Source organism: Herpailurus yagouaroundi, unplaced genomic scaffold (genome assembly GCF_014898765.1).
Source record: "Herpailurus yagouaroundi ecotype Mexico unplaced genomic scaffold, PumYag 198, whole genome shotgun sequence".
NCBI classification, from domain to species: domain Eukaryota; kingdom Metazoa; phylum Chordata; class Mammalia; order Carnivora; family Felidae; genus Herpailurus; species Herpailurus yagouaroundi.
In genome coordinates, this window is record NW_024412429.1 from 17367478 (window position 1) to 17381985 (window position 14508).

The 14508-nt window shown below is 42.9% G+C and overlaps 1 protein-coding gene across 2 annotated transcripts in view; it reads right to left on the reverse strand.

Annotated features, from left to right (window-relative positions):
- PCMT1 (protein-L-isoaspartate (D-aspartate) O-methyltransferase) overlaps positions 1 to 13286 on the reverse strand; it is a 52986-nt gene extending 39700 nt beyond the window's left edge. Inside the window, exon 1 of one of the 2 annotated variants that reach the window (XM_040448910.1) lies at positions 12986 to 13286. In XM_040448910.1, the coding sequence (XP_040304844.1) occupies positions 12986 to 13214 (229 nt within the window). In that variant the 5' untranslated portion in view covers positions 13215 to 13286. The remainder of the gene's footprint in view (positions 1 to 12985) is intronic. The other variant, XM_040448911.1, reaches the window with a different exon arrangement.
- Between the last annotated feature and the right edge of the window lie 1222 nt (positions 13287 to 14508).

Genomic DNA, 14508 nt, shown 5'->3' on the forward strand with positions numbered 1-14508 from the left:
AGGCACATTCTAAAAACCAAAGTGAACAGATTACTTCCCTTAAGCTAGGTAATACACTTCTATCAAACTCACATGAGTTTCTTTGGCTACTTTATTACTCTATGTAGGCATATGGAATTTACTAAAAACTCTAAATGGTCTTTGTTGGTGTTGTTAAAATGTTTATTTATTTATTTTTGAAAGAGAGAGAGAGAAAGATGGAGACAGAGGCAGAGATAGAATACCAAGCAGGCTCCACTCTGTCAGTGCAGAACCCAATGCAGGGCTTGATCTCAAGAACTGTGAGACCATGGCCTAAGCCGAAATGGTGAGTCAGATGCTTAACCAGCTAAGCCACCCAGGTGCCCCTCTAAATGGTTTCTTACTTTTTTTTTTTTAATTTTTTTAAGTTTATTTATTTGAGAGAGACAGAGTCAGTATGAGAAGGGGAAGGACAGAGAGAGAGGGAGAGTGAATCCCAACCAGGCTCCACACCATCAGCACAGAGTCCGACATGGGGCCCAAGCCCATGAACCTGGAGATCACGACCTGGGCTGAAACTGAGAGTTGGACGCTTAACCAACTGAGCCACCCAGGCACCCCTCTAAATGGTTTTTAAAAGCATGTCACTATTTATTAAAAAGATGAACACATCAAGTCTCAGTATCAATCCTTATTATGCCATTATTGGGTAGTTTCCAAAATTTTCATAATATTCTTCTTATTTTTGCCCCAAATTCCATATTTTGAAAGATGCCTAAACCAAGCTACATTTACTAAGTTTATTAAGTCATTTTACCATTTTTGGTAATCTGACATGTATAACTGCCAGCACCCTGAACTGTTTTTAGCAAACAGTAAAATAATTTAATGTTTCACTTTTCGTGGATAGCCCAATTATGAGTAAATGTGTAATTAACCATCAGGCTTTCTGAAATAGCGAACAGCTCTATAACCACCCATACCCAATTTTCCTGCACCCTAGGGACCAAGGACCTTAATTAAATAATTATAATAATGGCTAGTGTTGGTCCAAATATGCAATTGATCCAAATAAGAAGGTTCAAAAAGGAGAATGTAGTAGAATCCAAGCCATAAACGAAATAATAAAAAAACTTAGAGATTAGAGCCATGTTGAGAAGGTACCTGTTTCTCTTTTTTTTTCCTTAAAAACATCTTTTTTTTTTTAATGTTTATTTATTTATTTTTGAGAGAGAGAGAGAGAGAGAGAGAGAGAGCGAGCAAGCAGGAGAGGGTCAGGCAGAGAGGGAGACAGAATTCCAAGCAGGCCACGCGGTCAGCACAGAGCCCAACAGGGGCTTGAGCTCAGGAACTGTGAGACCATGACCTGAGCTGAAATCAAGGGTCAGATGCTTAACCGACTGAGATACCCAGGCGCCCCTCTGTTTCTCTTCTTAACTTCAGGGGTGGAGAAGGGTGCAGAGGGAAATAAGTTCCGGGAAAAAAAAAAAGAAGATATGAAAGAAAACCAAAATGTGACAGGATTCAAAGCAACTGATGTAATACAAAACAAGGAAAAATATCTGACTATTCCTCTACAATAGCAGAAGGGATCTGTGATACTGGAAACAGAAGGCAGGGAATAAACGCACAGCAGACTACATAACTCAGCCATGAGTTATCATCACTGGTGACTATTGATTTTCAACACTTAAAAATCAACAAAGTACAGGAGTACCTGAGTGGCTCAGTCGGATGAGTGTCCGACTTTGGCTCAGGTCACGATCTTGCAGTTTGTGAGCTCAAGCCCCACGTTGGGCTCACTGTGTCAGTGCAGAGCCTGTTTCGGATCCTCTGTCTCCCTCTCTCTCTGCCTCTCCCCCACTCACTCTCTCTCTCAAAAATAAATAAATTGAAAACATTAAAAAAACAACAATGTACAGAAAATTTATTTACTGCTCAGAACAAAATGCAAACTATCAATTTTGACAATGTAAAAGACCCACGAATAAGTTGTAAAATGAGAGGAAGAGCTCGCTGGTATCCTTTCTTACAAAGTTACCAGAGGTAGTGTTAGTTTATGAATTATTGAACAAGAAATTGAGGTTAAAGTATATTACTTAAAGTTACAAAGGTAACCACAAAAAAGGAAGCAAAAATTATGATGGGGGAGGAGTAGGTGTAAATACTCATCCATCTTGGCAGGAGGTCAACAGATAATGTCCAAAGTTGATAAAATAAGAAATGACAGTTTAACCACATGATTTAAAGACATGAAGGTAACTAACAGAAGAACCAAAAAAACATAGTTAAAAGTGGTTCCCGGGGTGCCTGAATGGCTCACTCGGTTAAGCATCCCACTCTTGAACTCAGCTCAGGGCTTGATCTCTGGGTCATGAGTTCAAGCCCTGCGTTGGGCTTTACGCTGTGCATGGAGCCCACTAAAAACAAAACAAAACAAAACAAAACAACACAAGTGGTTCCGTCTAAGCAATGAGTCTAGGGGTGGGGAGGAATAGGGCCAAGGAATCGTTATTTTTCACTAAAAGCCCTTCTGTATAATTTTATCTTTTAACCATGTACATATTACTTGACTAAAAATTAATCTTAATTCTCCCAACCCTTTATCACAGATGGTTTATATTTATATACATATATATATACACACACACACACACACACACACACACAATACACACACATACATAAATATACTCTCCAATTAGCAAGATCTAAGATGTAGTGAGAGACTCCTTTTCCTTCACAGTGGTAGAATTTTAACGGAATGCATTACCTAGCTTCTCTATAGTTACCTATAATCTTACAATTAAGCTCTTGTCAATGGAACATACCAGAAATTATGTATGCAACTTCCAGATCATCCCCTTAAAAAGGAATGGGGGTTTTTCTCTTTCCTCAATCTTCACCCCACTGGCTGGAATATGGAAATGATGGAGGTAAATAAACTATCTTCAATCTTTCAGATGAGGGAAAGACTTTAGGAAGCACAAGAGAGATCCTTGTGCTCTACACTATGGAACCACCATATTAGCTCTGAATTACTTAGTTGTTACAGGATAGAGAAACTTTGATTATGTTAAGCCATTGTTATTTTGGTCTTTGTTACAGCAGCTGAACAGGTACCCTCAGGCACACAGTATATGAAGAGAAAATGAAATCAGCCTGAAGAACAGAACTGGAGTTGGAGCATGGGAATAGTTAGTTGTATAAGGCCCTAAAGTGGCCGCAAAGCTAAGCAAAAGGTGTTTAACACAGCAAGCAACAGGAGCCTGGGAAGGCAAGCAACTTAACAGAAATCGGTATATTAGGAAAATCAGTATAATGTGTAGAACAGAGCTGAGGGAAGGGAAAGGGAAAGTGTGACAACCTATCAGACACTTGGAGGTCTATCACTCCAAGCGTGAACTAAGGACCTAGATTGGGAAAGTATCAATGAAACTACAGTGGAAGCAAACCAAGAAAGGCATCTGGAAGAACTGTTCAATTAATGTGGTAATGGTCTAAAAGAATCAATGACTACTTCAAGATTCGTGACCGGGGAGAATAGAAGAATGGAAGCAATCCTGGTAGAAATGGAAAAGAAGAGAGTCTGTGTTGATATGAAGCACTGAACACACCAGGAAGAATGCCCCGACGCAGAGCTCGAACTCACAGAGTGTGAGATCATGACCTGAGCGAAAGTCACACACTTAACCGACTGAGCCACCCGGGTGCACCTGTTTCCTACCGAGAATTAGACATGATATGAGATAAGCAGAGCTTGAGACACTCTGGGTATAGAAAGTCTGAAAGATATTAGTTTCTGTTTTTATTTTATTTTGTATTTTATTCTATTTTATTTTGTTGTATTTTATTTTATTTTTAGATAGAGAGAATGCAAGAGAGGAAGCGGGGCAGAGGGAGAGGGAGAATCTTAAGCAGGCTCCATGCTCAACATGGAGCCCGACATTGGGCTGAATCTCATGTCTCTGGGATCATGACCTGAGCTGAAATCAAGAGTCAGATGCTCAACCGACTGAGCCACCCAGGTGCCCCTGAAAGAGATTAGTTTTAAATTCACACTATAATTAAAGAAGAATTTCATGTGACGGCAAGTTACAATAAAGCATATCATCTAAGTACCAGAGATTATTTCAAAATACATCTTTCTTGGTGTGCCTGGGTAGCTCAGTCAGTTAAGTGTCCAAGTTTGGCTCAGACAATGACCTCACGGTTAATGGGTTCAAGCCTGGCGTCAGGCTCTGTGTTGGCAGCTCAGAGCCTGAAGACTACTTTGGATTCTGTGTCTCCTCCCTCTGCCTCTCCCCTGCTTGCACTCTCTCTCTCTCAAAAGTAAATGAACATTAAAAAAAATTTTTTTCTAAATACATCTTTCTCGCTAGAGTTGTCAAATCACTATGTTGTACAGTTGAAACGAATGTAGCACTCTGTCAGATAATTAATAAAGAAAAAATCATCTTGGGGTGCCTGGGTGGCTCAGTTGGTTGAGTGTTTGACTTCAGCTTAGGTTATGATCTCGTGGTTTTGAGTTCAAGCCCCATATCAGGTTCACTGTTATCAGTGTGGAGCCCACTTTGGAAACTCTGTCCCCCTCTCTCTTTGCCCTTCCTCCACTCGCTCACCTTCTCCCTCTCTCTCAAAAACAAATAAACATTAAAAAATTTTTAAAAACCCACATCTTAAAAAAAAAATTAATAAATATCCACATCTTTCCTTGAACTATCACTCCCAATAGATACATAAAGCTAACTATTTGTCTTGACACTATTTCTTTTTCTTTTCTTAAAGTTTATTTGGAGAGTGAGAGAGAGAGGGTGCGAAACAGAGATAGAGGGAGAAAGAGAATCCCAAGCAGACTGCGCTGTCAGCACAGAGCCCAAAATGGGGCTCAATCTCACAACCATGAGATCATGACCTGAGCCAAAATCAAGAGTTGGGTGCTCAACAGACTGAGCCATCCAGGCGACCCAGTTTTGACACTATTTCTTAAAGCAGCATGTTCCCTGGACTCCTCATACTTGACAAACTAAAATGTTATACACAACTCTAAAATACAGGTAACCAAATGTTAACTTCTGTGGCTCTCTCGTAACACACACATACACAAACCCCACAGTTGATTTTATGAAATCCATGACATGTTTAAAATTACAGAATCTAGGGTGCCTGGGTGGTGCAGTCGGTTAAGCGTCCGACTTCAGCCAGGTCACGATCTCGCGGTCCGTGAGTTCGAGCCCCGCGTCAGGCTCTGGGCTGATGGCTCAGAGCCTGGAGCCTGTTTCCGATTCTGTGTCTCCCTCTCTCTCTGCCCCTCCCCCGTTCATGCTCTGTCTCTCTCTGTCCCAAAAATAAATAAATGTTGAAAAAAAAATTTAAAAAAAAATAAAATTACAGAATCTTGGGGCACCTGGGTGGCTCAGTTGGTTAAGCGTCTGACTCTTGATCTCAGCTCAGGTCATGATCTCATGGTTTGTGAGATCAAAACCCTCGTAGGGCTCTGCAGTGACAACACGGAGTCTGTTTGGGATTCTCTCTCCCTCTCTCTCTGCCCCTCCCCTGTGTATTCTCTCTCTCTTGCTCTCTCTCTCCCTCTCCCCCCAAAATAAATAAACATTAAAAAATAAAATTACAGGGGCGCCTGGGTGGCTCAGTCAGTTGAGTGTCCGACTTCAGCTCAGGTCATGATCTCGCCGTCCATGGGTTTGGGCCCTGCGTCGGGCTCTGTGCTGACAGCTCAGAGCCTGGAGCCTGTTTCGGATTCTGTGTCTCCCTCTCTCTCTGCCCCTTCCCCCGCTCATGCTCTGTCTCTGAAAAATGAATAAACCTTAAAAAAAAATTAGAAATAAATCAATTACAGAATGCTGGATTTGGAAGGGTCCATGGAAGTCTAGCACACAGTCAAAGCTGATGACCTGTCTCTTCTACAACATCCCTTACAGAAAACGGTCATTCTTTGCTCCAACATATCCAGTGACAAAAAACATTATTTTTCAAAGCCAACTCTTCAATTGTTGGGATAGCATTGTGAATACTTCCTTATAATGAGCCAAAATCTGCCTCCCAGTTGTCCTGGTTTGACCCTCTACTACATGACATTTCCTCAAATATTTAAACACGATTGCTCTCTTAAGCTTTCTCATTGCTAAATCAAACAACCTCAATCCCATCGAATCACCATATAAAATGCCGACACTCTCATCATCTTGATCACCGTTGTCTGAATATCTTGTTTTTTAACTGCTACTCTTAAAGCATGAGGGTCAAAGCTAAACGTAATACTAATAAAAATATGTGGAACAGCACAATGGACCCAAGACCACATTAAATAGAATGTAATATACAATACATCCAGATCTAGTGCTGCCCAATAGAACTTACAATGATGGAAATGTTCTGTCTGCACTAACAGGCAGCTTGTAACCTCATGTGGATATTTATTTAAGAGAGAGAGAGAGAGTGAGAGAGAGTGAGAGCATGCACACAAGTTGGGGAGATGGCAGAGGGAGAGACAGAATCTCAAGCAGGCTCCACACTCAGTGTAGACCCCGACACAGGGCTTGATCCCACGACCCTGGGATCATGACTTGAGCCAAATCAAGAGGCAGATGCTCAACCAACTAAGCCACCCAGGCACCTCTTCTTTCTTCTTTCTTTTCTTTTCTTTCCCTTTCTTTCTTTCTTTCTTTCTCTCTCTCTCTCTCTCTTTCTTTCTTTCTTTCTTTCTTTCCAAGTCTCATGTGGCTACTGAGCTCTTGAAATATGGTTAGTGTGACTAAGAAACTGAATTTTTAATTTCATTTAATTTTAAATGATTTAAATTTAAGTAGACACAATATTAAAGGCCCCCTCATCGTATAAATTAAATCTGATTCAATGTACTGTAAGTTTACTTCTTAGTATGTACCCATAAAACTGACCTGAAACAAGTCAAATAAGGAGGTATGTTCTGGATTCTAAACGAGGCCCCAATTTCTGAAAATAATCCCTGAGGATTTTATTAGCTGGTTATATTTGGCCCATGAACACACATGATAAAATTATTGGAATATTCTCTTTCCCACTAGTTATGCTACTAGTCCTAAGAACTGACACTCTAAATACAAAAAGAAAATAGTTCCAATTTATTTGCAGAAATAAATAAGGATACAAAAACCACAAATCACCATAATTTTTATTCAAATGCCTACTCAAAGTCTCCACTGAAATGTCTTATAAGCATCTCAAACACAACATCCCCCAAACTAAACTCCTGCTCTCCCCCACCTCCTTGTATGCCTCCTCCCCACCACTTCAAAGTCCCTGCTGCTCACTCGCTTATTATTTCCAGCTCAGAAAATGGCAGATCATTCCAGCTGCTCAGGCCCAAAACCTTGCTATCATATCCTTGATTCAGTCTTTCTCCCACACCCCTAATCCAAATCTACCACATGCAATTTTCTCTGCCTGGAATGCCTATGCCGCAGCTCTATCTACCTAGCTAGAATTTCTTCCCCTCCACCAACTCTTTGTTCAAATGACACCTTGGTGAGGCCTTCTCCCCTACGACTGCAAATCTAGCACCCCACACTCCTCAGCCTCCTTCCCTACTCTGTCATTTATAATGTGACATACCAGCTATTTCACTTGTCTGCTCCCATTAGAAGTAACCTACAAGAGACAATATTTGTTGAGTGCTACATCCCTAGAGTTTGGCATACAGAAGAGAGTTAAATATCGGTTGGCTGAATGACAAATTCTATGTGGAGAGTATATGAGAAATGACACAAACATGCAAAGTAAAAATAACTGATATATTAGGGCAGTGGATTGAAATTTTTTAACAAATAAAAATAGGTCAAAACAAAACAAAACACATTGTTTTACATGGCCATGACTTGAAATGTTCCCAATAAAAGTAGAAAATAAATTCTAATATAAACATTACTTAAATTGTCACATTTCCTGGATTAAGCAGGCTCACAGTTATTTTAATTTGTTTCAAGAGCACATTATTAGCCCATAATTATAAAATAGCTATATTCTTTATTTCCATAAACCAGCACTAACACGGCCGCCACTAGCCACATGTGGGCTATTTAAGTTAAATAACACAAAAATTTAGTCCCTCAGCTCTGTTAACCACATTTCAAATGCTGAATGCCACATGTGGCTGATGACTACCATATTAAACTGCACAGATACAGACATTACAGACAACTCTTTGGGCAGGACTGCTATAGACTTCTTTTCTAAAACTTTATTCTAAATTAAAAAATTTTTTTTTCAACGTTTTTATTTATTTTTGGGACAGAGAGAGACAGAGCATGAACGGGGGAGGGGCAGAGAGAGAGGGGGACACAGAATCGGAAACAGGCTCCAGGCTCTGAGCCATCAGCCCAGAGCCTGACGCGGGGCTCGAACTCACGGACCGCGAGATCGTGACCCGGCTGAAGTCGGACGCTTTAACCGACTGCGCCACCCAGGCGCCCCTAAAACTTTATTCTAAAGTGTAAAACTGATTCAGCTGAAACATTGGCAGTGTTTAACCTCATAATTTCCAATTCTTTGTCAGTGATTTTTTTAATTGTAAGGTTTTTTTTTAATGTTTATTTAATTTTGAGATAGTGAGTGCAAGCTAGCAGAGGAGAGACAGAGAGAGAGGGAGACAGAGAACCTGAAGCAGGCTCCCCCCAACATGATTGCAAAGCCTGATGTGGGGCTTGAACTCACGAACCATGAGAGATCATGACCTGAGCCAAACTCAGACACTCAACCAACTGAGCCACCCAGGTGCCCCCTGTGTCAGTGATTCTTAAAGTGTGGTCCCGGGGCACCTGGGTGGTGCAGTCGGTTAAGCGTCCGACTTCAGCCAGGTCACGATCTCGCGGTCCGTGAGTTCGAGCCCTGCGTCGGGCTCTGGGCTGATGGCTCAGAGCCTGGAGCCTGTTTCTGATTCTCTGTCTCCCTCTCTCTCTGCCCCTCCCCCGTTCATGCTCTGTCTCTCTCTGTCCCAAAAAAATAAATAAACGTTAAAAAAAAAAAATTAAAAAAAAAAAAAAAAGTGTGGTCCCAGACCAGTAGCATTACTTAGGAACTCGTTAAAAATACCAATTATTGGGGGTGCTTGGCTAGCTCAGTTGGTGGAGCATGTGACTCTTGATCTCAGAGTTGTGAGTCTGAACCCCACACTGGATATGGAGCCAGCCTAAAAAGAATAAAAAAAAAACAAAACAAATTTTTGGACCACAGCAATCTGTGTTTCAACAAGCTCTCCAAGTGATCTAGGAGATTCTGAAGCATGCTCAAGTTTTAACCATTCTAAGTTACTTAAGAGTGGTTGTCTGGGTGCCTGCTTGGCTCAGTTGGTGGAGCATGCGATTCTTGATCTTGGGGGTTGTGAGTTCAAAGCCCCACGTTGGGTGTAGAGATTACTCAAAAATAAAATCTTGGTTTTTTTTAATGTTTATTTTGAGAGAGAATGTGTGCATGAGTGGGGAGGGGCAGAGAGAGAGAGAGAGAGAGAGAGAGAGAGAGAGAGAGAGAGAGAGAAGGGGAATCCCAAGCAGGCTCCTCACTGTCGGCACAGAGTCCAACATGGGGCTCAATCCCACAAACTCTGAGATCATGACCTGAGCCAAAATCAAGAGTTGGATGCTTAAGCAACTGAGCTACCCAGGCACCCCAAAAATAAAATCTTAAAAAAAATTGTGATTTTCATCATAACATAAGCTATGAAATATAAAATATACCATTACATTCTACAATATTCTATAAATGATGTATCAACTATGAAATCATACACAATCATAGTTATAGTACAACATCTTATAAAAGGAAAACTAAGTAAATATTTTTAATAAACTATAATAATACTGAAATTTTTTTAAATGTTTTATATATTTTTGAGAGAGAGAATACAAGCAGGGGGAGGGACAGAGAGAAAGAGAGACAGAAGATCTGAAGCAGTCTCTGCACTGAGAGCAGCAAGCCCCATGCCCATCTTGAATTCACAAACTGTGACAGCATGACCTGAGCCGAAGTCAGACGCTCAACCGATTGAAGTCATCGGGCACCCCGATAAACTGTAATAATATTAAAACTAAAACAATCATGGGGCACCTGGGTGGCTCAGTCGTTTGAACATCCAATTCTTGATTTCTGCTCAGGTCATGATCTCACAGTTCACGAGATTGAGCCCTGAGTCAGGCTCCGAGCTGACAGGGCAGAGCCTACTTAGAATTTCTCCCTCCCTCTCTCTTTCTACACTCTCACTCTCTCTCTCTCAAAATAAACAAACATTAAAAAAAAACCTAAAGCAATCATGAACTTCATTGCTTTAAAAAGATACATAACTGTAATTTGCTTCCTCTTCCAATTTGCAGATCCTTTTTCACTTCAACATCAATATAATAATACTTTTAAGTTTTTAATTTTAATTCCAGTATAGTTAACAAATAGCGTTATATTGCTTTCAAGTATATAATATAGTGATTCAACAACATAACCACACCTTAATCTTTTTCTAAAGATTCAAGTAGAAGCCTTTAAGTTATTAGAATAAACAGTGTAATAACCCAGAAAAGAAAGAAGTTTTCAAATTTTGTGCTAATTGAAATTCTCACATAAGATAATATTACTTTTATAATAAATTAACAAATAAAAATGAAACCAGGTATCTCGGTGGCTCAGTAGATTAAGTGTCCTATTCTCGATTTCAGCTCATGTCTTACATGTCTTACAGTTGTGAGACTGAACCCCAAGCCAGGCTCTGTCCTGACAGCATGGAGCCTACTTGGGATTCTCTCTCCTTCTCTCTGCCCCTCCCCCGTGCACTCTCTCTCTCAAAGTAAATAAATGAACATTTAAATAAAAATGAAACCTATTAGCTAGAATTCTGCAAGTAGTTGAAACTGACATTGCACAAGTGTTAGGAGAGGAAAAACAATTTGAGTACTCAAACTTCCTCTTATGAATCATAGATAGAAGACTAAATATCTGCAATATCAACATCCATGTATGTTAAATATTTTTTAAATGTTTCTTTATTTCTGAGAGAGAGAGAGAGCACAAGTCAGGGTAGGGCAGAGAGAGGGAGAGGGAGAGGGAGAGAGGGAGAGCGAGAATCCCTGGGGATTCTTCTGCGCTGTCAGCACAGAGCCTGAGGCAGGGCTCAATCCCATGAACTGTGAAATGATGACCTGGGCAGAAACCAAGAGTCCAGTACTTAACTGACTGAGCCATCCAGGTGTTCCTTAAATATTTATCATTAAATTTTCTGATAGAAAAATATCCTTAGAAATTTCAGCTAGGAATAAGAGAACACAATAAAATGATTATAAAACCACTGGGGAAAGAGGTAGGCTTGACTTCCCACACATATGGCCCAAAAAGGAGAGACTTTAAGAGCCTGATTACCAATTTCTGCCACAGCTGAGTGTCTGTTGTGCCAACCTACCAGTGGAACGTTATTTAATCATAATTTGTGCATAGAATGTTTTGGGTGTGTGCACTGCAACGGCAGGCACTACCCCATTTCAAGAAATTTTATCTAAAAACTTGCAACGTATTGAGCTTATGTGTAATCCATAGGAACCTAAATCACACTTCAAAATACTGCCTCAGCATATAATGTCCACTCCAATCAAATATCCTTCCATAAAGTGAACGCTGGCGATGCTTGACAGAATTGGGAAATCTAAACATTCTTCGTTGCTAAATACAAAGGATATAATTTCAAAATTTTAAAATACTGTAAAAAACAAAAAGTCAAATGACTAATAGTAACCATGTGCCAGACAAGAATATTTATTTTTGTCACTCATCTTGGTATTCCAAGCACAGATCCAAGCATATAAGGTATATTTAATTGCATTTACGAAAAAAGGAAGGGGTATTGAGTTGAGAGAATTCGAAGATATTAAAAAAAAAAAAAAGTCCCAGCCCTCAAGGAAGTTACAAATCGAATTAGGAAACATGACAAACATTAAAAAAGCTAAATAACATAAGACAAAAATACCACGTGGCAGGATACGATTATTTGCAAAGTTGGTGGCAAACGGTGCTATAAATTCTGATCGCAGTGAGTATTATGGACTGCGGTCCTTCTGGTCTTCCAACCAGACAGCGACACTGTATTTCGATTTAAAAAAAGAAAGTGACACAGCACTCACATCCCACCCTAAGATCATCATAAGAGGAAGGCATACAATAACTAAAGAGAATGACATGAAAAAATTTCCACACAAAGCTTTTACAAAGCCTTGGTAGCCTTGAAAAACAAAGTCAGAACATTCCACACATACAATCCTTCGCTGGACCAGGACCTCTAATAGCTCCTGAAATACAAGTCTGTCAGGAACAGCATCCTCTGATTATTTCTTCCTCCCCCCCCCCCCCCCCAACGAAGATATCCACTGGACAGCCGCCCCAGAAATTTCTCCCAGCATCCGCAATGACAATACTCTCATCTTTCCCTCCCTCCCCTCGCCTATATCAGAGGGTGGCATCTCCCTCCAGGGGAAAAAACGGAGGGCGGGGGAGTCAGTGTGGGAGAGAATGCTCGCAGCGAGGTCGATTATTGAGGAGGAGGAAGGCGAGAAGATGCGGGGGTCGAGGGTGGGGTCCCCTCAGATGCATCCCTGCCTCCAGGCCCCGCCAACATCTCCCCAACCCAAGGGCACGCCCCTCGCCCGCCAGACCCGGACGAACAGGCGGCTGACTCGAGTGACAGCCCCACCACCTGTGCCGCGACCCCTCCCCCAGGCCCGCGGGGAGACGCCTGCTCCTGCCCCACCAAGAGCAGCCCGTAGCTTTCTTTTCCCTTCGCGTCCACGTCGCCGATGAGTGACAGGTCCTGAGGGAGGCGATCGCCAGCGCATGCCGTTCGAGGCTGCTGGTGCAACCCTGCGCCGAACCCTCCAGCCGGTACCGGGCTGGAGATGGGGGGCGGGGGGAGGACAAACAGAGCGTTCCGGACGGCCCAGGGGGACCCAGTCCAGGCCTAGCCTGGCCCAGTTGCCCCACATCGGGCGGGGGTGGCACTTACTGCGGAGATTGTGGATTAGCTCCGAGTGGCTGGCGCCGCCGGATTTCCAGGCCATCGCTAAGCACACCCGGAGCAGGTACAGAACCACCTTCAACGCGGCGACGGTGCCCAGCAGTTTCCCCAAGAGTGAGACCACCTCCCACACGGTCACCGCCCCGCTCGCGTCCCCGCTGTAGCCTCCGCTCTGACTGCTGTCGCCGCCGGTGCCGCCACTGCGCGCTCCCGGCATCCCCCGCGGCACGCATGCGCTCTGTGACGCCGCGCGGCCTCGGGTGCGGCGGGGTGGGGCCGGAGGCAAGGGTGGCCTCGTGCCCCGCCGCCTGTGCCGGTGGCTGCTGCGGCTGCTGCGGACGGGCTGGGAGCCCGGGCTGAGTCAGCACCGCCGCCGCCGCCGCCGCCGCCGCAGCTGCTGCTGCGTGCCCCCTTCCTGAGGCCTCGGCCAGTGCACAGGCAATTTGCTGAGTTCGCCTTGCGGTTAGGCGGGGTGGGCCCCGAAGCGGTTGGTCGCGTGCCTGGCTACGGTCCTGGTCACTCAGCGCCGCGGCACGACGGCGAGGCTGATTCGTGCCGCCGCGTCTGCTCGATCTGGTTACGATCTGGTTACGATCTGGTTACGCCGCTGCCGGTAGCTCCGTAGTCGCAGCTGAGTCAGCTGTTGCGAGCGGCGGGTCTGCTCCTATAGCTGTCCAGATTGTTAGACGGTGGGCTTCCTTGGTCCTGTCTCACCCAACCCAGTTGTCTAATATTTAGGTGGGTTAGAACCCGAACTCCGTATCGTGGAGCCTGAATAATCTTAATAGAGCCAGAGGGCGAAGGCCCTCTCTCAACCGAGTACTCGAGCCTCTGGCTTTGTGACAAGTACATCAGTGTTCGTTTAGCAGAGATTTTGGGACCCTGGTTTGTTCTCAGTTCTAAACCACAAAATCTGAGTGGAGGAACACCAAGACTGGGGTGGGTGGAGCGTAGGGAGTGCTTTGCTCCTGAAAACAATGCAATCGGTTAAAAATACCACAGTATCTTATGGAGAATGTGTTATTCTCCCAACACAAGTGCATTTTCAGCTGATTAATCCCCACAGATTCCAACATTAGACTGGACACCAGCTTTATCGCTATCAGCCCTGTAAGACAATGAGTGAGAAGCTGACAGGGAACATTGCCTATCACATCCAACTTGCTGACTCCTAATCAGAACTGAGACAGAATCCAGTCATCATTTAGTCCGATAAACGTTTAAGAAAGGAAAAGAAGTGATGTCAAGACCTCTACGCTACTGCATGAGCAGCAATTTTCAAATTCCAATTCTCACCAGATTTTGTTAAATGTAACACTCAGCCTACTCCTCCTCCTAAATATACTTGTACATTACCTGTTTCCTGGGACTCTGTGACCATAAATGAAACCACACTCAAAAAGGTGTTCTTTTTGAGTCGGACACAGTGCCTACTGTGCTAAGGAGGTATCTTAGTGTTCTTTAATATTAGAAATAAAATTGTCAGTTTGGGACTTTAATAATTTTCTATG